The 22,968-nt window shown below is 45.2% G+C and overlaps 1 protein-coding gene across 6 annotated transcripts in view; it reads right to left on the reverse strand.

Annotated features, from left to right (window-relative positions):
• The window catches only part of GARNL3 (GTPase activating Rap/RanGAP domain like 3), a 107,136-nt gene that overhangs the window by 67,510 nt on the left and 16,658 nt on the right, over positions 1-22,968 (reverse strand). Inside the window, exons 1-3 of one of the 6 annotated variants that reach the window (XM_081847528.1) lie at positions 17,804-18,267; positions 16,185-16,314; positions 3,507-3,576 (exon numbers count right to left, since the gene is read on the reverse strand). The exons of 1 other annotated variant lie outside the window; for it this stretch is intronic. In XM_081847528.1, coding sequence (XP_081703654.1) covers positions 3,507-3,576; positions 16,185-16,210 — 96 coding nt within the window. In that variant the 5' untranslated portion in view covers positions 16,211-16,314; positions 17,804-18,267. Of the gene's footprint in view, positions 1-3,506; positions 3,577-6,932; positions 6,956-16,184; positions 16,315-17,803; positions 18,268-22,968 lie in introns of those variants that run through there. 4 more of the 6 variants (XM_081847529.1, XM_081847527.1, XM_081847530.1 and 1 more) reach the window with 4 other exon arrangements.

Genomic DNA, 22,968 nt, shown 5'->3' on the forward strand with positions numbered 1-22,968 from the left:
GATTCACAAGGGGGGGAGATGAACAGAAGATGTGTGCCAGATCCAATCTTGCAAGGCAGTGGCTGAAGAGAAACCCAGGCACTGTCTTGCTGAGCAAAGGAAGCCAGGGTGTGCTTGCAAAAAGCAGCCTTACGAGAAGGCAAGCAGAGGGGAGATGAGGCCAGTGCTTCAGGCTGGAGGTTCTGGGTGCTCATAATATAGGAATCTGTCTCATACCAAGTCAGACCATTCGTCCATCTAGTTCAGTATTGCATACACTGGCTGGCAGCAGCTCTCTAGGGTTTCAGACAAAGAGTCTTTGTCTGAACACTACCTGAAGAAGCTGAGGATTGAACCTGGGACCTTCTGCACGAAAAGCAGATACTCTGCCACAGAGCTCCTGGGACTTAAGAAGAGCCTTGCTGGATCTGACAAAGGTCCACTTAGTCAAGGTGGTGGTACTGGGAAGTTTAAAAGCAGGACATGAAGACAATAGCTTTTCCCCACCCACCCCACTAGCATTCAGAGATAGACTGCTCCTGAACCTGGAGGGTCCATTTCACCAGCCAGGCTAATCCCCCTTTGGTAAACCCGCCCTCCATTCATCTAACAGCCCTTTCAAATGCTCTAGGTCAACAGTTGCCACAGCAACACATTCCCTAGTGCCTCACCCACTGTGGGGCACCATCCCTAGTTCTTCATGGGCAGACCCTAATGAAATGAATTGTCTAGAAACTAGCCTTTTGCACCAAAGATGCATCAGCTGATCTGCTCCCTTCTGCCTCTTATCCCACCCATCACTGGCATGTGCAACCCCTCCCCCTGACAAACATACAAAAAAAGGTTGCCAAGAAAGGAAAGTGTCCCTCAGACTGAAGCACCCTTGGTCTATGCTACTGATTTGTATCAGTGTTCCCCAAGGAGAAGGAATGACTTTCTTAAACCAGCATGCCTGCAGGGTTGATGTGGCTTGACAAAGACAGAGAAGTAGAAAAGCTGATATATAATTAAAACTGGGTCTCATGCAGCATGTTGAGGTTAAAGGCCTGCAACAGCTGAGGACAGCTGAGCTATAACTCAAAAACATATGAGGAAAAGGGAAAGCCAGGCAGCCAGTGTGGGGTGGTGATCACCATGTTATATTCAGACTGAAGAGACCCGGGCTCGAATTCCTAATCAAACCATGAAGCTCACTGAGTGACCTTTGGTGAATTACTCTGCCTCAGACTAGTTTACCTTGCAAGGTTGATGCGAACACTTCCTTTGGATGTGCCAGCCCTTCCAAAGGAAGGAAAACTAATTTTTCAAGTATCTACAAGGACCACAGAAATGGAAGTGGGGAGAGAAGAGAGCTGAGTGTTCACCCTTCGCCACTAATGGCAGGGCAAATAGCAGGTTCAAGTTTCATGAAAGTAGGTTGAATCTAAAATGCAGCAGCAATCCAGCACTTTCCCAAGAAAGAGTGTGTGTGTGCGTGCACACACACCAGAGAAAGAAAGAGAGAGAGAGAGAGAGAGAATAAACACACACCTCTCTGGGACTCTTTCAGGCTTACACTGACCCTGACTGCTAAGCTGGATGGCTCTATTCTACCTCTCTGATCTAAGTACCAGCTGATGTGAACTGCAAGTGGGGAGACTTGAGGTCTTGCTTGGGTCCTGCCTGAGCACTTCACATGAGGGCATCTGCTTGGCTGTGCTGAGACTTGATGGGGTGCTGGCCTAATCCAGAAGCCCTTTACTCCTCAGATGAGACGAGGGAGATACTGCTTGCACATTGCTTTTTCCTGCTATTTTTAATTGAATCATTTGTGTTTTAATGGCTGTATCACTGGTGCTTTTTTCTTTTCTTTTTCTTTTTTTGCTTTTCTATTTGTAAGCTGCTTTGCGCAGCTCCTTTCCAGAAAGGGAAAGCAGGAGGGGGCACTTTTCAAAATGAAACTGATGACAATGGTCCCTTGTGTTTTCTCAGTGCAGATGGACCCCCATATAATTTCCACTGGTGTGGATGAGCAAGTAAACTACAACTCCCTTCTTCCCTGTCAGTTAGCCATGCCAGGTAAGGCTGATGGGAGCTAGAGTACAGGGACATCTGTGCGGCCACAGATTCATCATTCCTGACCTACACTAACTGGAAGTAGCTCTACAGGGTTTCAGGCAGGGGTCATTCACAGTCCCACCTGGAGATGCCCGGGATTGAACCTGGGAGCTTCTGCACACAAAAAGGATGCTCTGCTACTAGTTACTGCCCTCCCTGCAGATATATCATGGGCATTCAAGAAACTTCTTATACTGAGTCAGACCATGGGTCCATGCAGCTCAGTACTGTTTACACTGATGGGCAGAGGCTCTCCAAGGTTTCAAACAGGGATCTCGCCTAGCCTTACCTGGAGATGCTGGAGACCAATCATGGGACCTTCTGCATGCAAAACAGATGCTCTACCACTCAGCCAGGGCTATCCTTATTAACTTTAATCTTAATCACACACAAAAAGCAAAAACAAAACAAACAATCCCTGCCCCCTCAATTTATATATGTTTCTTTTGAAACAAGCAACCAAACAGTAGCCTCCTTGGTGAGAACATATTTTGGTGATTTTTTATTGAAATTGCTAGCCCTATGGTTCCCAAATTCACACACAGATTCAGTCTCCTTGGCATGGCACTGCCCAACAATAATCTATCAGGCGCCAATACCTGGATGCACACGTATTTGACCATTAGCTGTACCCCTGCAATTGTGTGGCAGTAAGAGGAAGGGTTCCTCAGCCTCCAGTCTTCCTTCCTTCCTCTATGGCCAACTTGTACAATTCCATTCTAAAACAATCAGAGTCCAAAAACGGCGCCCTGATTCAGGTGATTGCTGCACAGTGTGTGCCAGAGCATTTTCTCCAACCTCCATTCAAAAATCAAAGTGGTGGGGGAAGAATGGAGGAAATGGATGGCAAATGGGTTAAAAAAAAAAAAGACAGACACACAAGATGTTTGGGAAGGAGAACCCTTTTCCGTACTTCCTGTTGCCACATCTTAAAATTCTGGTCATGTTTCCAAAACCTCCTGTACAAAAAAATAAATAAATAAAAATTGAAAAGGCTCCCCAAATCAATTACCAGTTTATGGTACTTCATGCCAGCCTCCAGCATCTCTTACATGGGAACAAACCAGGGTCTATTTACTGCCCTTGGGCTGCAAAGACAAGCTTTCCCACCAGACTACAAAAACCCCAGGAGAGAGAGGGATTTGTACATATTGCATTTGATTTGAAAGATAAACAGCAATGAAGAGCAATTAAAATCCAACTCAACAAGAGACACCAAGCTTTTCACACCCACCGATTTCCAAAGCTTGCCTGCTGTAACTCAAAAATCGGGGTGGGGGTGGGAGAGAGGATAAGCCAAGAATCGATAAGCTGTGGCTAGGAGGCACCAATATGCTTTATACAAATAGCCATTCGGTTGGATGAAACAGGCTGTGCTTAAAATTCTGTTTAAAAATAAAATAAGGAGGGAATAAAAAAAAAAAACTTACCAGCTCTACCGATCCATAATGCTTTCGGCTGAATTCTCCACGTCTACAGCCCAGGTCCTCAGAGACAGAGCTGGAATAAAAGTGCTTCATCAGTAGACATAGCTAACTGGCCCCTCTAAGCTATGGGGGGGGGGAAGATGAGGGGGGAAAGATAGATTTTGCTTTGCTTCTCAGTACAGCTGATGGAGGGTTGCTGCTGCTGCTGCTGTTGCTGCTGCTGCTGCTGCGTTTAGCTTCATCACTGCAGGAGACCCTCCTTGAAACATAGACAACTTCACGCAGCCATTGCAGAGCCTGGCTTTCTGAATAAAGGGTGGCAGGGTGTGGGGGGGGGGAGAGAGAAAGGGTGGATGGAGTGGAGGGAGTCACAGAAGCGAAACGCCCCCTAATTGGAAGGCAAAAAGAAGACGAAGAAAAAGCTAAGATTCAATTAAATATTTAGTCATGACATGATCAATAGAGAAGGGCCAAGGCAGACAGTAGCTTGTAATTGCGTTTGTGAAAGTCTCTCTCTCTCTCTCTCTCTCTCTCTCTCTCTCCCTCCATCTGACCAAAAAGGGAAAAGAAAATCCTGCAGCGCTTAAATGCTGGGTGGGGGGTGGAGAGCAAGCAGCCTGTCCACCTCCCTTTGCAAAGCGAGTTCTCTGCTCAAAAACCACAGTGCAATTTTAACTTTCTTTCTAGCATGCTTGCCTACATCTTTCAGAAGAAAAACGGGAGGAAAAGGTTTTTTACACACATACTATCACACAGAAATATATAAAAATGTCCCTTCTTTTGCAAGAACTTTTCTCTTTATGACCAAGCCCTAATATAGGAACCCCACCAACCTCTACGTAAGATTAAGATACATGGTGGATGTTTTTGTTATATTTTTTTTATTCATGCTACTCTCCAGTCACTGCCAGTGTAGACACACAACGTTTACTTGCCTTCAGAGGAGATTGGTTGTCGCCACTCCGCATGAGTTTCCCTTCAGTCACGAAGAACAAGGGTTCATGCAGAAACACAGTGGATGGGCTTTCTCTTTCATGCTCCAAAATGTATAGTGTTTGGGATGCATAAATGAAGCATACCTGACCTTTCAGATATTTTGGAACACTGATCCACAGTCTGCTCAGTGCTAACTGTCCCCGCCACTTCCAACGCTACCTTGGCCATTGGTTTTAGCTATCACAATTATTTTTCATTGTTCTCCAGTCAGCTAAGACTTCTTGACTTAGAAGCACTCAGGATCACCCCCACCTCCACCCCCTCGTCTGCCCCACTTGGCTAAACATTAAACCTGGCCTCAATTCCAGACCTAGTGGCCGTTGGCTGGCTTTCGGCAGGCCACTCCAGAGCCAGCTGGAAGAGCTGAAACTGATGCAGCACTGCTGGAGTATCCTGGGAAGCCCTACCTCCAGCACCAAGATGAATACCTCCAAGGATACTGCTCCTAGCGTTGTAGCTCAAGGGTAGAGAACCTGCCTTGTGTGCAAGAAGGTCCCAGGATCAACCTTGGCTTCTCCAGGTTGGGCTGGGAATGTCCCGTTTGAAACCCTGGAGAGCCGCTGCCAGTCAGTGTAGACAATACTTCACTGAATAGACGCATTTTAATATTCCAACAAGCCTCCAGGGTAGGTTAAGCTGAGATTATCCAACCCAAGATCACTCAGTCAATGTTGCTACTGTATGGCGATGTGAACATGAGCTGACACTCTTAACTACAGCACTAGCCGAGGAAGAGCCATAGCCCAGAAGCAGAGCATCTGCTTTGCATGCAGAACATCCCAGATCCAACCCCAGACATCTTAATGGAATACAAGACTTCCTATCTGTCCACTGCCTGAAACCCTAGAGAGCTTCTACCAGTCAGCATAGATAATGCTGAGCTGGATGAACTGTTGTTCTGACTTGGTATAAGACAACTTCCTATGTGCCTTTTAATCTGCTGTAGCTCCAAGATGGAAGGGAGTGATGAAAGGGAAAAGATCCTTTCCCAAGCTTCCTCCTTTATGGTCCCAAGTAGCAATGGGGATGGGTTGTTTTGGAGGGTGGCAGAGTAGAGGGAACACATGCTTCACTCTCCCACCCTTTTTCCATCCCCTTTTAATGTACAAATATGTGTTATAGTGAGCAAGACCAATGGTCCATGTAGCTCAGTATTTTTATTTTCTGAAGTGACAAGTAGTAATGCTTCAGGGTACCATGCAGAAGTCTTTTTTGCCACCAGTTACCTGAACCTTTAGGTCCTGCATGTGCTCTGCCACTGAGCCAAGGCCCCCTCCCATAGCAACCCTATGGCAGATGGTTCGGGCAGCTAAGGAGCATTGCAAACATTACAGCTGGGTTTTGCACACTGAAAACACACTGATCACAGTGTCACAGCCAGTTAATTCACATGTGTGTTTACAAGTGCGTGTCCACTCACACTGGTTGTTCAAACTTGAGATTCCTCAAGTGCACCACATTAAGCATCTTATCTGCCCTAAGCAGAGCTCCATCTCAGGAAAAGCCCCCTCTGTCCCTCTGTAAAGAGTGCTTAACTGCTGGAGATGGGCCAGGGCTTCTTTCCCTCCCTTTGTCAGGGAATGATCATAACCTGGGTTTGACAAAACTTCCAAGGATCTAGGTACACAGCTGAGTTGTTCTGGCTATCATGCTAAACCACAGTTTAATATTCACAGTTTATGTCCCACAGGTTAGCACAATGATAACTAGTGAGCTTTTCTTTTCCCTTGCAGCATGGCCACAAGGAGTTCAAAAGCATTCATTTCCTAACAGTCCTGTAGTCTGAACTAAAAAAAAGTGGTTCATCTTAACTATGGTTTGTCTGATACAAGTCAACTTCAAACCATGGATTATGAAGACACATTGTTTAAACTTTAAACAAACCATAATTCACATGAACTGAGTTTGGGTGGCACAGGAAATGGTGATTGACGAAAATCAGAAGTTAAAGCCAAAACAGAGGAAAGGGAAACATGAACATAAGACAAGCTGTGCTCATCACACTAAATGAGATCTCAGAACATAGCTGCTGTTGGAGCTAGCTCCATGATAGCAAGCATTTGACCAGCTCCTCAAGAGCTGCCTCCATGAATTAGTGTAATCCTCTTGTAAGGCCATCCAAGTTGGTGGCCATCACTGCCTCTTGTGGATGTGAGTAAACTGTACATTGCATGAAGAAGTGCTCTCTTTTGTCTGTCCTGAACCCTCCTGTCCCGAACCCTTCAACTTCATTGGATGGCCATAGATTCTTGTTGTATGAGAGAGGGAGAAAAACTTTATCTACTTTCCCCACGCCATGCATAATTTCATAAGCTTCAGTCCTCTCACCGCTTGCTCTCTTTTTCTCTATATATTTCCAAACACTACAACATTTCCTCATGGTGGAGTTGTTCCAGCCACTTGTTCATTTTGGCTTGATGAAAACAAGCATACCTGTGCATCAAAAAGCCGCACAAAGTGTCCTGATGCAATCATGGACACAGTAATATCAAGACTCCCTTTTTTGTATGTTTTACCAATGCATACCAGGTGCACTGATAATGCAGCAGGAGGAAAGGAGGCCAAAGAGCTGAAAGATCTGTACAAAATATGGAAATAAAAAAAATAGCAATGAGATGTTAAAGAGCCTGGAGTGCCGCTACTCAGGACTGTAACCACTCCAGTCCGTTCCCCACCCCTAGTAGTCAGCCAGCATCATGTGGCTATTGAGCATGCTCAGTGTTCTTTGGGCTGTTTGGGGGGAAGGTAGGCAGGGGTGTAGGAAGAGGGGGGCGAGCCACCCCAGGTTCCATCATGGAGGGGGTTGACAAATTATCAAGGAACAATTACTGCCCTACTAGGGCGGTTCATAAAAACTTTTTTTTTTGAAAATGTCTTCTCCAAAGGTCTTATCTTACTACACTAGGGATTATATAGCTATATATGAAATTTCATGCATATTTGTTAATATCTTGACCCTCCTCCGCCAAAATAGCTGTTTACTTGGCCATTTTCCTATGTTGTGAAGGCTGAAATTTCAATTCAGTGGAGCAGGGTCAAGATATTAACTAATAGGCATGAAATTTCAGATATAGCTATATAATCCCTAGCGTGGTAAGATAAGACCTTTGGAGCAGGCATTTTAAAAAAAAAAAAAAAAAGCCCTACTGCCCTACCCTCCGCTTGGCTTCCCGGGTCCTGGAAAGTCAGCCTATGTGAATAAAATGAGACTAGGCCGAGTAGACTAGGCCTTGCCTTGCCTTTGGCCCGCCCCCTGCCCAGAGTCGATTGGCCAGCTGGGTTGGGGCCGCGGCAAAGGCAAGGCAAGGCCCCAGTCCCCCTCCGAAAAGCCTCTGCTGCCCCTGAAAGTGGAACATGCAGGACAATGGCAGCACTGCCGCCCTGTTTTGCCCGCGTGTGGCACCGGGAGAAGCAGCTCAGCGCCGCCCTGAGTATTTGGCAGGCTGGCCTCCCCTTTGCCCTAGTCTTCCCTGCACGAACGTAGGATCCCCTTCCCTCCACCACCCCCTGCTGGTCTCCCCTGCATGAAGCTAGGACCCCCTCCCTCAGTCACACACCCCAGTCTTCCCTGCATGAAGCTAGGACCCCCCAAAAGCAGTTGTGTAATTAAAAGAATTTGAGAAAAAATCAGCAAAGCAATTCTGTGGCTAATTGACCAATTCCTTTAAATAGGGTCTATTAATGAAGTTCACACTTTTGACAACCAGTCTGATGCTTTTGCAGAAAAATATTCCTAGACACAAGACTTTTATTTTTTATTTTTTAAGCCCTTTCAGTCTCCCATCTTGAGGCTAAGTACAGCAAACTGTACATTCCCACCCCTCTCCCCAAGGTTGGATTATTTACTTCTGTGTGCTTGTGCATCTGTGTCTCCCATGTATCTATTAGGGACTATTATCACACTTTTCCTTTGATATCTATGCTACTGATTACTTCTGCCATTTGAATTTTAGAGAAAGTGTTTAATTTAAAATGGATCTGTACTATAGAATAACAGTGGTAACAATACATGGAAGACAAGTAAATATTTTGGGGAGGGTGGTCCCAGAGCCCTAGCGCCACCATCCCAAAGAGGATAAAATGGGTGGACTTTGGTACTCTTTTGTCCTCCCCTCGCAAAATGTCTTTCTCTCTGAGCTGGTTCCCTGCCTGTTACGTTACATGTGGGGAAACCGGTGTGGGGTTCCTCTCTGTGTAAAGTTTTCAAGGTGTTCCTGCATGCGCCTGACAAATCTGCTCCTTGTCAAAATTTATCTTTCCCCCCACCTCCAGTCTGTTATTGTGTGTCCTGGGCTGAGGGGAAAAACAGAAGACGGATGGCCATCAGTCAGGGATGGTGTAGTTGAGATTCCTGCATTACCCCAGGGGTTTCGCTAGATGACCCTCAGGGGTCCCTTCCAACTCTACAATTCTCTGGTGCAGGCTTGTGCAGAGTTTAAGGTACAAGTTGGATGCAAGGGGTGCATAGGATTGCAGCCCATTTTATGCACCGTCTGCTCGGGAATAAGTCCCACTGATCATGATGAGACTAGATTGCTGCTGTGCAGTCCTGTTTTTTAAATAAATGTTTTCCTTTTCAGATAATACAGAGCATGGTGAAATCACAATAAATAAAACACTACTACAGGTTCTACATAATATCTGTACTGCATTGTAGCACTACTACAAGTTCCACATAATATCTGTACTGCATTGTTTACTGTGACGGCACCTGCCCTTTGGAACTCCCCGCCTCTTGCAACAAAGCATGTGCCTTTGCTAGACTCTTTTTGGGCACCTGCTAAAAGCATTCTTCTTTAGGCAAGCATATCTAGATGCTTAGGAAGTTGAAGTAATTTTAATCTTAATATTTTAGCTTTTGCATGTTTTAAAGTAGGATTGTTAATTTTTCTTGATTTTATTACTGTGGTGTTTTTTTTTTTGTTTTGGTAAACCACTTTGCAGAAAATAAATTTTATTAAATAAATAGTAAATATAAATAAAATAACACAAGCCAAAACACAATCCATCCTGTAGATTTAAGTATCTGTCCACAGTCGCCTACTTGTTATCAGAGGACATTCTTTTTCAGAAAATATGAAATAACATAAAATCATTTTTTTCATGCAAAAAAACCCAAAACCCAATGGGGTGGGTGACAAGAAATTTTCCGCACCGGGATCCTCCTGACCTTCCTACGCCTCTGAAGGTAGGAAAAGGGGTTCCCTCTCTGACGGTTATTTGCCTAATGCTTTTTTTGAACTTTTCCAAGCTTTAGAGTTCTCCTGAACCAGAGTTCTCTCTTTTTTGAGCATGTTAGGTGCTTGTTTGGGCTAAATAAGCAGCAGCACTCACATCCTGAACATAAGAAATAGTGGGAATAATGAAATAGCAAAGCATTCCTTGCCATTTCACTTCAACTGGAAACAAGGGTGAGGTCATTCAGAACTACAAATCCAAGGGAGAAATTCAGATGACAAATTCTCCTTTTTAAAGACACACTGCATTGGAGCAAAAAACTGCATGAAGCTCTTTTGTCCCACAACCTAAAAAGACTTTACAGAGGAGCAGAGCTTATGCAAGGAACACCAGTTTCATCTAGTAACTATCAGGAGCCAATAACTACATCACTTGGGAACCCATGTGGAAGAATTGGAACAGGATGTAACAATAACTGTGCACCATTAAAAATGTGTTTGAAAAACTATCCAAAGTTCCTGGATATGCAAACAGTTGTATGAAACTGAAAAAAGAAAGGAGAATCAGGATTTTTTTTATTTTATTTTTTTAAGTAAATCCTGTAAAAGTAAAGAAAAAGCCCCTACATTATTTTTTTAAAAAACTCATTCTTCCTGTAATCTAATTCTGTGGCTGGATATGCTGGTTGCCACAGAAACTAGCATTGAAATAATTCTGCTTGGGTGGACTTCTATTATTGACAAGGTTGTGGATGGAATTTTAAGCAAAACAGTCAGCGATACCGGGGGAGGGGCGCTTTTCTGCAGCTGCCCAAATCAAAAAGAAAGTTGTGTCATCATCAAACAGAGAATAATAATAATAATAATAATAATAATAATAATAATAATAATAATAAATTTTATTTATATCCCGCCCTCCCCAGCCGAAGCCGGGCTCAGGGCGGCTAACAACAATAAAACAGTACAAAAGTACAGCACAAACAACACTCTAAAACCATTCATTATAAAATTAATTCAACTGAAATTTGCAGGTGTAGTGGCTGTTTCAAAGAATTAAAGAGAGAGATCCCAAACCAAGAGCATCTTTGGGCAGCTATTCAGTGACATTCATTTTGTTAACATTTTGCATCTGTTTGTGGGGAGTGGCATTGCTATTTTGATATGTACTTATGTGTTTTTACACAGTAAACTGCCCTGTGATCCTCAGTTGAAGGGCATTAATTATTATTATTATTATTATTATTATTATTATTATTATTATTTGTATACCAGCCTATATCCACAGGTCTCAGGGCGATTCATATAAATAGTCTTTTGAGATTAGCTTCTCCCACCCCACCCTGACATATCCATCCACTGCCAGTGGTAAGTGGAGGTTTCGCCCAGAAGCTGAGATGTATGCTGTAAATCAGATGTTTTTGGCCTACAACTCCCATCATCCCTAGCTAGCAAGACCAGTGGTCAGGGATGATGGGAATTGTAGTTCAAAAACAGCTGGAGGCCCAAGGTTGGGCACTGCTGTAAATGACAGATGAGACAGCACCAAGGAGAAGCGGTTTTCAAAAACTGTATTCTCCAGTAACCTAGGATTTCTCTGGGGGATTTCAGCAGGAGCTTCAGCCATTAACAGCAGACAACCACCCAGTGACAGCTTGCTTGCTCTCTGTACTTCTCATTCTCCTTCAGCATTGGACAGGGCTTTTTTTCAGCCAGAACTCAGTTCTGGCCCCTCTCAAGCCGGCACCATTGCCACTCTAGAAGAATAAGGGAGTTCTGGCACCTCTTTTTCTAGGAAAATAGCACTGGCTTTGAGTATGTTCTAGGTCTCACATAGGTAAACTGAGTCTGCAAAGACCTCCTCCAGCCGCCTAGTGCTTCCTCTTAGAATCCAGCCTAAATTGAAGCTGGAAAACGCAAACAAGGAGCAGCAGAACCTCAGACTGGTGCTTAAAATTTAAAAATGTGCAAGTAAGACGGGCAACAAAATTGTTGCTGTGTATCCTCATTCCATAACTGCAGGAGACCTGTTCTACTTTATGTCCATCTATAGTCCAGCAGTGTCCCCTAGGTTTTTTTGACAAATGCCATAATGTTAGTCTTCTGGTAACTGAGCACTAAATGATCACCCCGAGATCAGAAGGGTTTCCTTCTGACAGATAAATGACCAACTAGAACTGCTTTTTAATGTACTGTATATGTAATTTTGTTTTTATTTTAGTCTGTTCTGAGATTTTAAACTTTGCAATTGATGATTTTATCCTGATACTGATCATTGACCATAATAAAACGACTTGACACTTCCTAACGAACATTGCAAAGTTACTAGAGGTCACCAAGTATGCTCAGTGTTTGCTGTGCTGTTGTGTTTTTTTGTGTTTGGGCTTTGAGAGAGGAGGTTGTGGTTGTAGCCCATGTTAGTCCTACTTAGAGTAGACTTATTGAAACTGATGGAGATGGCTAATTTTGGTTCTTTAATTGCCCCTCGTTTTGTTTATTATTTATTTATTTTCAAAATATGCACAATAAAGAAGATAATAAAGATTCTTAAAATAACCAGTTGTGTAAGACAGATAATGAGAACGGTCATAGCATTATAACAGATATAGCCCTTTTGCTACTATATTGCATTTTTTCTCTGCTTTGTACTCATTTTCTTCCTTAAAATGGTTTAGCAGTGCCGGTTTGTGGGGTTTTAACAATATCTTTGCCTGTTATTTTGCTCGTTTCACTAAAACAGTATCCCAGAATCCTGCCGCCTTGGCACATGACCACCATATATGGCAGTTCTTTAAGTTTAATGGTTCTGCTCTGAGTAGAACTTGGCTGGATGCAACTCCTTTAGATTTTTGTACTTCTGCATTTGTTGGGATTTATTCAAGCGAGCTGAGCCCTCTCATTTCTCAGTTTTGGCTCTAGTCCTGCCAGCACTGGAGCACTGGGTTTGCTATTTAAAGGAGTGATTATGATTACATACCCAGTTGGTTTCAGCAGTTCTCTTTCTCAAGGCGTTGATCTCTCATCCTGATGACAAAACTGAAAATTCATACTATCCATCATGATCTAATTAGTAGATCCGGATGCACATTCTCTCTCTGTCCCCCTGCCCTGCCCCATGATCTACTCATATTCAGGACCCTCATAAAAATCCTGTTTGGGATTATTCTGTCCTGCAGGAATCAGTGAAAAGCCAGCTGGATCAAATGCACTCTTTAGCTCTTTTGGGGGGGGGGATCCCCAAAGAGGCACTGGGTTAAAAAGAGATGGGTTGGTGCAAATGGGAGATTTTGGAAGAAGTACTGTACAAAGAAAGATTCTTTCTTCAACACTTTCTTCAACAAAAATACAACAGTCAAGCTGGCTGCACAGCGAATGGGTAGGCTGGGGTGTTCTTTTCTTGCCTAGCGTCAGAAGAGCAAGCAAACTATGAGATGTGTTTACCAGCTTCAGCGACAAAAAACACAATTAAAAAGGAAGAAATACAACTGCACCTGGTAAATGTATTTTGCTAAGTCTTCCGAGAAGGACCTAGCTCTGGCTGGATCCTGTACTGCTAGCTGCAGGAGTGGATTTATTTAATCTGACTCCTTTGTCCAGCCCTCACAATACTGGAACTCAGGGACATCCAACGAAGCTGAGCTTTGGTAGATTCAAGACAGACCAAAGAAAGTCCTCCTTCATACAACACACAGATAAAATATGGCATGCACTCCCACAAGAGGCAGTGATGGCCACCAACCTGGATGGCTTTGAAAGAGAATCAGATAAATTCATGGAGCAGGCAGCTACCAAAGGCCATGTTTTCCTCCACTGTCAGAGGCAGTATGCCTCGAAATAGCAGTTGCTGGGGAACAGAACAGCTGCACTCAAGGTCCTGCTTGTGGACTTCTCATGGGCAAGAGACTGGTCATTGTGAGAACAGAGCGCTGGTTTGGATGAGCCTCTAGCCTGGTCCAGCAGGGCTCTTCTTATATAGTGCCAATTAGAGGAGCACAGGCTCAATCTGGCCTACAGTTGGTCTGTTAACCAGTGCCACTAACCCTCACCCACATCTCTCTCTTCCTTGCTTTTTCCTTCACTTGTCTCTTGTTGACAAGCAGAAGGAACAAACAGGAACACCTCCCTTTTACTTTCAGCTGACATATAAAGCTACTTCATACACCGAGTCAGAGCATCTGTCCATCTATCTGTGTGATGTCAGCCAACAGCAGCTCTCCAAAGTCTTAGAGACAAAGAGAAGTCTTTCTTGGCCCTGTTACATTACATATGCCAAGCTGGTGTTCTGCCCAATGAGCCATGGCCCTCTTCTCCTCCAAGACATCTGCCATTGTGCTCTCTTTTAAAGAAGACTCCTTGACCTAGACTGTCAAGCTTTTGTCTCCAACTCTACAAAAAGTTAGTTAGCACATTTCATACAACGCAGGTACCAGCCATGTACACTTGTTGATTTGCCCAACTCAACAATGATGTACACAAGTACACAGAAGACAAGACAGAAGGAGTTTCAAATTCAAACCCGGTTTCAATCTAACTTGCTTGGTCCAATTAATTTCAGTGTCTCTAGAAATAAAAACAACTGGAACATTTATTTCAATAAGGCAGTTCAAAGGAACAAAATTGGATCAAGATTGTTTATTGTGATTTCAAGATAGCTGCACAAATCCAAATGCCAGACGTTTTTAAATAACTTTTTTGAGAAGGGGAGGAGAGATTCTGAGGCCTTTATGGATTCTCGCCTTGAGGATTTACTAGTGGATTTCAAGAAACACTTGCTGATTTGTACCAAAATAAAAACAAGACCCTTCTTCCCTCAGACTCAGAGGCTTTCTCAAGTCAATACGAGCCCAAAATACATCTTATAATCACAGTTGTTACAAAAGCACCTGAATTAGACTTGGGCACACAGGCAGGACTCCATACTGACAATATGATAAAGCAAGCCTCTTGCCCCAATGAGGCTGAAAAGCATTGCTCAGACCTAAAAACAAACAGCAGATTCTGAAAAACTCATAAATTGGGAAGTCAACACCGTGAAACTTTGGGCAAATGGGTCTTGAAATGCCTTTGAAAAACTGCCTTTGAAAAACAACTAAAATTACACCTAAACAGCAGTGGGTGAGCCAAAACCATGGCAGTGCACAGACAACAGAACAGAATGTAGGGTGGTTAGAGCATCACACTATGACAGGAGAGAGCCGAGTTCAAATTCCTCACACAGCCACAGAAATTGCCAGGGTAATCTTAGGCCAGCCAAAATCCCTCAACCTAACTTAAGCCTTAGAGCTGCTGCTAGGATAAAATGGGCAAGTGGTGAAAAGGTGGATGTCACTCTCTGTTGCAGATGGTGCTCAGTGAGAACGGCAGGGCAGAAGAGAGGAAGACCAATGGTAAGTGGGGCAAGAGCAAATGACAGACAGAGCCAACTCATTCCAATATTATCTGGCTGTAAGTAAGAAGGCAAGCAGTTGAGGGCTTCTGGAAGCCACCCTGGGAGGCTTTTCAGCTGAAGAGCAGAGCAAACCTGCTTTAAACAAAACATGCATATATATGTTTTATTTAATTAGAGCATTTTAATCTTGCTCTTCAGTTGAAAAGGCTTCCGGAGAAGCTTACTAAATATCATTAGTCCCTGACCTCGGGATTATAGTCTAAATAAAAGACACGATACAAAAGAAAAAGGGGATGGGGAGGGAGGAGAGAAAAAGCACCAGTTCTTAAAGCTGGGATGGAAGCAGTTCAGATAACCTGATGGAAAGGCAGTTGCTAGACGGCAGATAGAAGAGCACTTCAGTGGCTCCCCCTTAATGCTCTCCACATTAAAGGGCAACCACAAACTCCAAAGTGGGTTCTGTTGCTGAAAGTTTATTCCACAAGCCTCACAAACTCGCGTGAGATTTAACAGCTGCTGAATCATCCCCATTTAATGTGCCCTGGAAGTACAGAAGTCCTATACACACTTCTTAAAGGAACCTCAGACACCAAGATGGAAATAATTACCCATCAATTCCACTGGCAATTAGCTTAGCCACCATGCCCACAGGAAGATGGGGGAAGGAAACCTTCCCACCATTAAGGTTTTCATTTTTTCGCATTGGCTCAGCTCCTGTACTTTTAAGAGGAGTCTGAAGCTCCCCCACCCCACATGTGACTCCACCTCCATGCCAGGAAATAGATTTGCTCACTAAATTTCTGTACATTGTGAGGAGAACAAGAGCCATCCCTTCCCCATAGGAGTGAAATAGAAGAGATGACCCCAGCTCCTCCAAATACCCATCACGTCTGCTTGGGTGGTGGGTCTACAATCCCCTCCTTTTGCTCACCCCTGAGAACTCAAGGTGGTAGGGCTACAGGCATTGTTGCCACCTCTCCCTCTACCAATGCTTTGGGGCCTTGGAAGGCTAACCTGTGGCCTTCCAAACACTGACAGCAACTCCTATCTAGCATGGCCAAGGGTCAGGGTGGTGAATGTTGCAGTTCAGCAATTAAATCTGGAGGCCCACAGCTTAGTCACCTCCACTTTAGAAACCTGAGCTCCATGAAGTGCAGCCCTGCCCATCATTTCACTGCATAGCCACTGCTGGGGGAAAGCTGCACCTCTTGAATTTCAGCCTGCCATGCAGCTTTTGAAAGCTGCAATAGACCTGCCTGAGGAAAAGAAAAAGATAACTCCAGCACAGTAGCTGATAGGGTTGACATAGAAAGTGATATTGGCAGGGCTTATTTTCTGGGGGGACGCAGACCCCTAAACATTTTGTGAATCTAAGTTTGGCCTCATTGAGGGGCGGTATTTCAATATGAGTAGGGAAATGAGAGTACCCCTAAACTTTTTTTTTTAAAAGAAAAAAAGCACTGGATATTGGTACCGTCATTTTTCCACTGCCCCTGGCAAGGCTCGTAGATCTCTAAGGAACTGTTATTGTTATTTATGATTAATGGGGAAAGAGACTCTATTTATTTTTATTGTATTTTTTAAATTTTACATTAGGGTCAAAACTCTGTGACAGAGCAAGTACTGTGCAAAGACATTGCCTGGTTCAAACCAAAAATCCCTGCCTGAAACTCTAGAGAGCCTATTTAAAGAAAACTGGAAATGCTTTGTAGATTATTTGGAAAATTATTGTAAATTCAGTAGTATTCAGTAAATTCAGCAGTAGCAATCACTGAGAGATAAAACTGAGAAAATAAAAAGATAGTGATTAATTAGACTATGTACAGTCATACCTCGTGTTAGAGACGCTTTCGGTTAATTTTTTTCAGATTGCGTCCCGCAGTGACCTGGAAGTAACGGAACGGGTTACTTCCGGGTTTCGCCGCATGTGCAGACGCTCAGAATGACATCACGCACATGCACAGACGTGGTGAACCACGACCTGCGCAGACACGGGTTGCGTTCTGCTCATGATGCGAACGGCGCTCCGAAACGGATCCCATTCGCATCCAGAGGTTCCACTGTAGTGGAAAAGATAATAAGGAAGTGAACCATGGAAAGGGTGGGGGAAAGTCAAAATTAAATCTGTATTTGGATTATTATCTACTTTTTAAATTGTAAAATGAATATGAGAAATATTATTATTGGGTTCTTTTTAAAAGAAACCCTAGAGAGCCACCCCCAGTTGAATGTTGATAATAAGGGAACTAGACACACCAGTGATCTGACTTGGTATAAAGTAACTTCCTATGCTCCTAGATCAAATTATTCTGAGGCAGTTTATAATCAGAAAAGAGCAAGAGATGAAAATGTTTAAAAAGGTGTGAAGATGCTTGTGCGTGTGTGTGCGTGCGCGCAATACAGACCAGACTACAAAATCCATTAAAATCTAAATAATGTATCTTAAATGGTCTTGATGAGCAAAAGGCAGCATGCTAGATCTCCTCACCTGCCCCAGCTTCACAACAACCCTGCAAGGTATCAGACTGGTAAGAACTTCAGCAGGTGCAGCCTGCCCTACTGTGGGGGGAAGGAGAGAGCTGCACCCTTTTTACTTCTGCCTGTCATGCCAGCTCTTTGTAAAGCAGTCCCCGCCCCACTCAGGCATACCAAGCCCCGCCCTTTCAGATAGACCACGCCTACTGGGCGAGGCTTGTTCGAACCGCAAGTCACGCCCACCCGAGAGTTCGACGGTTGATTACCGTTGCGCGAAAAGCTGCGGGAAGGCTGCCTCGGCGCTGCTAGGCTCCATGCCTACGGCGCCTCCCGCGTATCATCCCTCCCGCTCTGGGACCGACCGGCACTCCGGCTCGGCTCGGCTGGTCGACTAGGCTCGCCGGCCAACAACCCTTCGCTGAAGCACCCGGGCGCCCGCCCACATTTCCCGTGCCGGCAAATTGCCGCCTCGGGTGCTCGCCTGCGCCACACCCTCACGTAGGTACACTGACCAATCAGAAAGCCGTCCTCGCGGCATACCGGGGCACCTCGCAAGGCCGGCTCCTGCCTACTCAACCCGCCAGCCAAGACAGTCAACCATTCAAGAAGCACCTCTGAAGATTGGGGGCGGAACTCCCCCCAAAATCCCGCCTCCGCCAGACTCGGAAGCCAATCAACGCCTTCTGAAGGACGCAGCGCACCCTGGGATTTGTAGTCCGCGGCGGGGCAGCTCCTTCGCGCCCGACCTCCCAAATATTTAGGTGCATTTCGCGAAAATGTTAACTTGCTGATAGCTGCAAGTGCGCGCGCGCATGGAATCAAATAAATTGCAATATACAAACACCACAGATTGGACACATTTGTCCTGCTCCTCCACGATTGTGCCTGTAAATTAATTGATACAATACAGATGTTGGGGTGTAAAGAGCCCATGGCACTCCAGATGTTATCGGGCTCCTAATTCCTATCAGAGCTCCCATCATCGCTAACCATTAACCCTGCTGCCTGGGGGTCTGATAGGAGTCCCAACATCTAGAGGGCCACCGGCTCCACAGCCCTGAAGTTAATGCAGCAAGTAAACTCCTAAGTCAAATCATTCATCAATCTAGCTCAGTACGTACTGTACACCAGTGGTTTTCCACTAGTGTGCCGTGACACCCTGGGGTGCCTTGAATAATGGTCAGGGGTGCCACGGGCAACACTGGCCTCTGTCCCTCTTTCCTTCCCTCCCTCCACTGATGCCCTCTTGCCTCTCTGCCTTCCAAAGGCTTGCAAAACTGTTTGTTGCAAGCTATTGTTCTAAAAGGGTTGAAAACCTCTGGTCTACACTAACTGACAGACTAGCAGAGACTTTCCAAGGTTTCAGAGAGGGATTTTCTCCCTGCCAAGGATTAAAGCAGGGACTTTCTGCATGCAAGGCAGATGCTTCACTAATGAGCTATGGATATGTTTGGATAAAAAGACACTGTCCAGCATGGCCAATAGGGATGATGGGATTTGTAGTACAGAAGCATCTGGAGGGCCACTGGTCTCCATCCTTGGGTTTTTTGTTGTTGTTGTTTAGTCGTTTAGTCGTGTCCGACTCTTCGTGACCCCATGGACCAGAGCACGCCAGGCACTCCTGTCTTCCACTGCCCCCCACAGTTTGGTCAAACTCATGTTTTCAACCTTTTTGGGTCCACAGCTCCCTCGACCAACTACATTCTTTGCAGCACGCCTGTGGGACTAAGGAGCCCAGTTATGTCACCCCCAGTTATAGCAGCCGCTCACCGCTTTTCGAACATCCTCCCTTGTGGAGTACAGTGGTACCTCTGGATGTGAACAGGATCCGTTCCAGAGCCCCATTCGCATCCTGAAGTGAACGCAACCCGTGTCTGCGCGTGAACAAGTCGCGATTTGCCATTTCTGTGCATGCGCGTGATGTCATTTTGAGCGCATGCACGAGCGGTGAAACCCAGAAGTAACGCGTTCTGTTTCTTCTGGGTCGCTGCGGAGCGTAACCTGAAAACGCTCAACCTGAAGCTACTTCAACCCAAGGTATGACTGTATCCCCTCAGCCTCCTCTCTCCACTCCTCTCATTGGGAGTCTTCCGGGCAGCCACAGCTGCTGCCCCTGTCTCTGAGCTGTCCCTCTGCCCCCTGTCCTCACGCTGCCCCTTTGTGGCCTGGGAAGCACCTCCTGGCCAGCCCCAGAGGAACCATTCACCTGGGAAGCTTGTAGCCAGGGCTGCTGCAGCAAACAGCTGTGCAAGCCTTTGGGAGGCAAAGACATGAGAGGGCATTAGAAGAAGGTGGGAAGGAAAGAGGGACAGAGGCCAGTGTTGCCTGTGGACCCCTGACCATCATTCAAAGCACGGCAGGGTGCCATGGCACACTGGCGGAAAACCACTGGGTTAGACCATTCATGGAGGACAGATCCATCAGTGGCCATTAGTCACAAAACTTCTACAGTGGTACCTCGGGTTACAGACACTTCAGGTTACAGACTCCGCTAACCCAGAAATAGTACCTCGGGTTAAGAACTTTGCTTCAGGATGAGAACAGAAATCGCTCAGCGGTGGCACGGCGGCAGCGGGAGGCCCCATTAGCTAAAGTGGTACCTCAGATTAAGAACAGTTTCCGGTTAAGAACGGACCTCCAGAATGAATTAAGTTCTTAACCCGAGGTACCACTGTATGTCTAAAAGCTGTGCACCTGAAAACATCAGAAACTGGGGAAGCAACACAACAGGGGAAGGCTATTGCCCTTGGCTCCTACTTAGGTGCTTCCCATAAGCATCTAGTTGACCCCAGTGGGAAACAGGATGCCTGATTTGGAGGATGGCTGGCCTTGATTCAGCAATGGCTCTTTTATCATCAACACAGTTAAGTTAGCAAATTAAATTTTAAAAACAATACTAAGAATGTCACCATCCAATAATCTATGAGTTTCTCTCTCCCAAAATAGCACGTTGCATTTCTCTTCACTGGAGAGGGAAACTAGAAGAGGGCCCCCATGCACACAGTGGAGATTCCTAAGAGGCACAGAAGTGTTTCCATATGTGAGACTTTCAAGAAGAGGACGGGGTAAGAAAGGAAATTGATGGGGAGCGTGATTCAAGGAAGAGAGAGATGTTAATTAAAACACATCTCAGTTGCTTAAATCTGAGGGATTCCCCCCCCAAAAAAAATTCAATTTTTTCAACATAGATAAAAGGTTACAATTTGGGGTGGGGAGAGAGGAAAATAGCATTTTAAAATTCCTGGGAAAGGCAGCTTAGCAGCTTTCCTAGATGAAAGCAGCTTCAGTAGAAACCTCAAAAAGGCAAGGGTCCTTGTTCAAATGAGCCCCCCCCCCCCCGCCAAGCCCCCAAGTGGGAGAGAGGTTTAAACTCTGCAGTGATACAGGAAATTCAACCAGAAAAAAACAAATAGACTGCAGTCAGATTCCCCTTAAAACACACATACAGAGTTAGAAAGACAAAAGCCTGAGACTTCCAGCGAGGCAAAATGGCGAGCACCATCTGAGGACTGCTAGCACCAACTGGTCCCCGGGCCACCAACACTGCCACCTCCACCTCCACCGCTGTGATCGGGGGAGGGGGGAACCAGGGGTGCCCAACATGACAACCCAGGAGGCTGTGCACAACCCCCTCAACCCCACGGAGACTGGGAGCACCTCATCAACGGCCCAGCAGAGTTCCATGGCCCAGAGACCTCTGGAGCTGAACAGAAAATGAAAAGATAGAAACCTGGCAAGCCAAAGATGTACAATGTCTAAAAGACTTCTACAAAAACAACAAACCCATAGCAACACAAGAAATGCAAGACAAACTAGTGGACACCAAAATACCTTGGGCTAACACACCATCAACTACATGCCTTCTTAAACAATCCAGCAGTAAAATCAGCAGCCACTAGGCCCTTGACCCCCTTCGAAAACCTCCTACTAACAACAAGGGACATGGCAAAGGGATGGTATCCACAATACAGTGGTATCTCGGAAGTCGAACGGAATCTATTCCGGAAGTCCTTTCGACTTTAAAAAGTTTGGAAACCAAAGCACGGCTTCCGATTGGCTGCAGGAACAATCAAAGACCAATGGGAGCACAATATAGGGTATGAAATTAACCCCACCCAGTGGACTAGAATGTGGTCTAAACCTCCCTTTAAGTCCATATCAGCCAAAATAAGGGAACTCACTCTGAAACTCACCTACAGGTGGTACTTAACACCATGGAAACTAGCACTAATACCCAGGAACCTTACCAAAATGCTGGAGAGGGTGCACCTCCACAGGCACATACCTCCACATGGGGTGGAAATGCCCTAAAATCCAACCTTACAAGAGATATGCAAAATAATTAAACAGGTATTATAACTCACCCCAGAACCGGCCTCGTAGCCATACACTGGAGATACCTGTCAGGAGTAAACACGGGCCAATGGTATCAAATAGTATGGAAAACAGCCATACTAGAAAAGCTAACCAATAAACTGAAACTGACACAGGGACAATAGAAGAGGACACCTTCACCCCAGTATGACTCCGCTTTATCACATACGCAGCCCAACAAGACAACATCAAGAATCTTCCGACAGCATATGAATCAATCTGGCTTACCTGACCCAACAAGCCCCCTGCCCCCACAAATGCAAACAAACCCCACTGCAGGCAACCAACCACATCCTGCCCCCCAGTACCTCTCCCTACCAAGGTAATGTAATAAACGAATAAAAAGAGAACCTACCCAGCTGATGCTGACACAAAACCCCACAAGTACAATATATAAAAGAGTATAAGCCTCACCACACCACCTCTCCTCTTTTTCCCCAACCTTATACCGTACTCAGCACTAATGTCTCACAACAAATACAACTGATTTGTAAGAAAGACTGTACAACCTGGAAAAGAGACAAGCTATGTACTTTTGTAAACCAAGAAAATCTTTAATAAAAATAAACACACACACAGTGTCATAAACCACTTCAATACATAATCAGAATTCTGATCAGAGCTCTGCTCCAATTCACCTCCCTTTCTCTGGCTTGCTGTTGCCAACAGACTCATAGCTAGCTGAGGGCAAAAGCACCAAGCTGGCTCACAGTCAAGGGTGATGTGGGGGGGGGGGGCGGTGTCTGCCGGAAACGTGGGCAGCCCAGTCTGTGTGTTCTGGCTATCTCCCCTCCTGTGTGAAGCCAGCAATCTGGAAAGGCTGGTGAGAACTTCAGCCTGATACAAATCATGCCTTGTTTAGAAGTATAAAACCCACTTGCATCTGCAGCATACATCTAAAACACACTCAGGCCACTTTAAATAACTGTGGCTCCCCACAAAGGATCCTGGGGACTAATTGGCCAAGGGTGCTGAGAGTTGTTAGGAGACCCTTCTTGCCCTCCAGAGATCAATCTCTCTTCTCAGGGAACTATAGTTTTGTGAGGGAAATAGGGAG

The sequence above is a fragment of the Podarcis erhardii genome (assembly GCF_964252035.2).
Source record: "Podarcis erhardii genome assembly, chromosome: Z".
NCBI classification, from domain to species: Eukaryota; Metazoa; Chordata; class Lepidosauria; order Squamata; family Lacertidae; genus Podarcis; species Podarcis erhardii.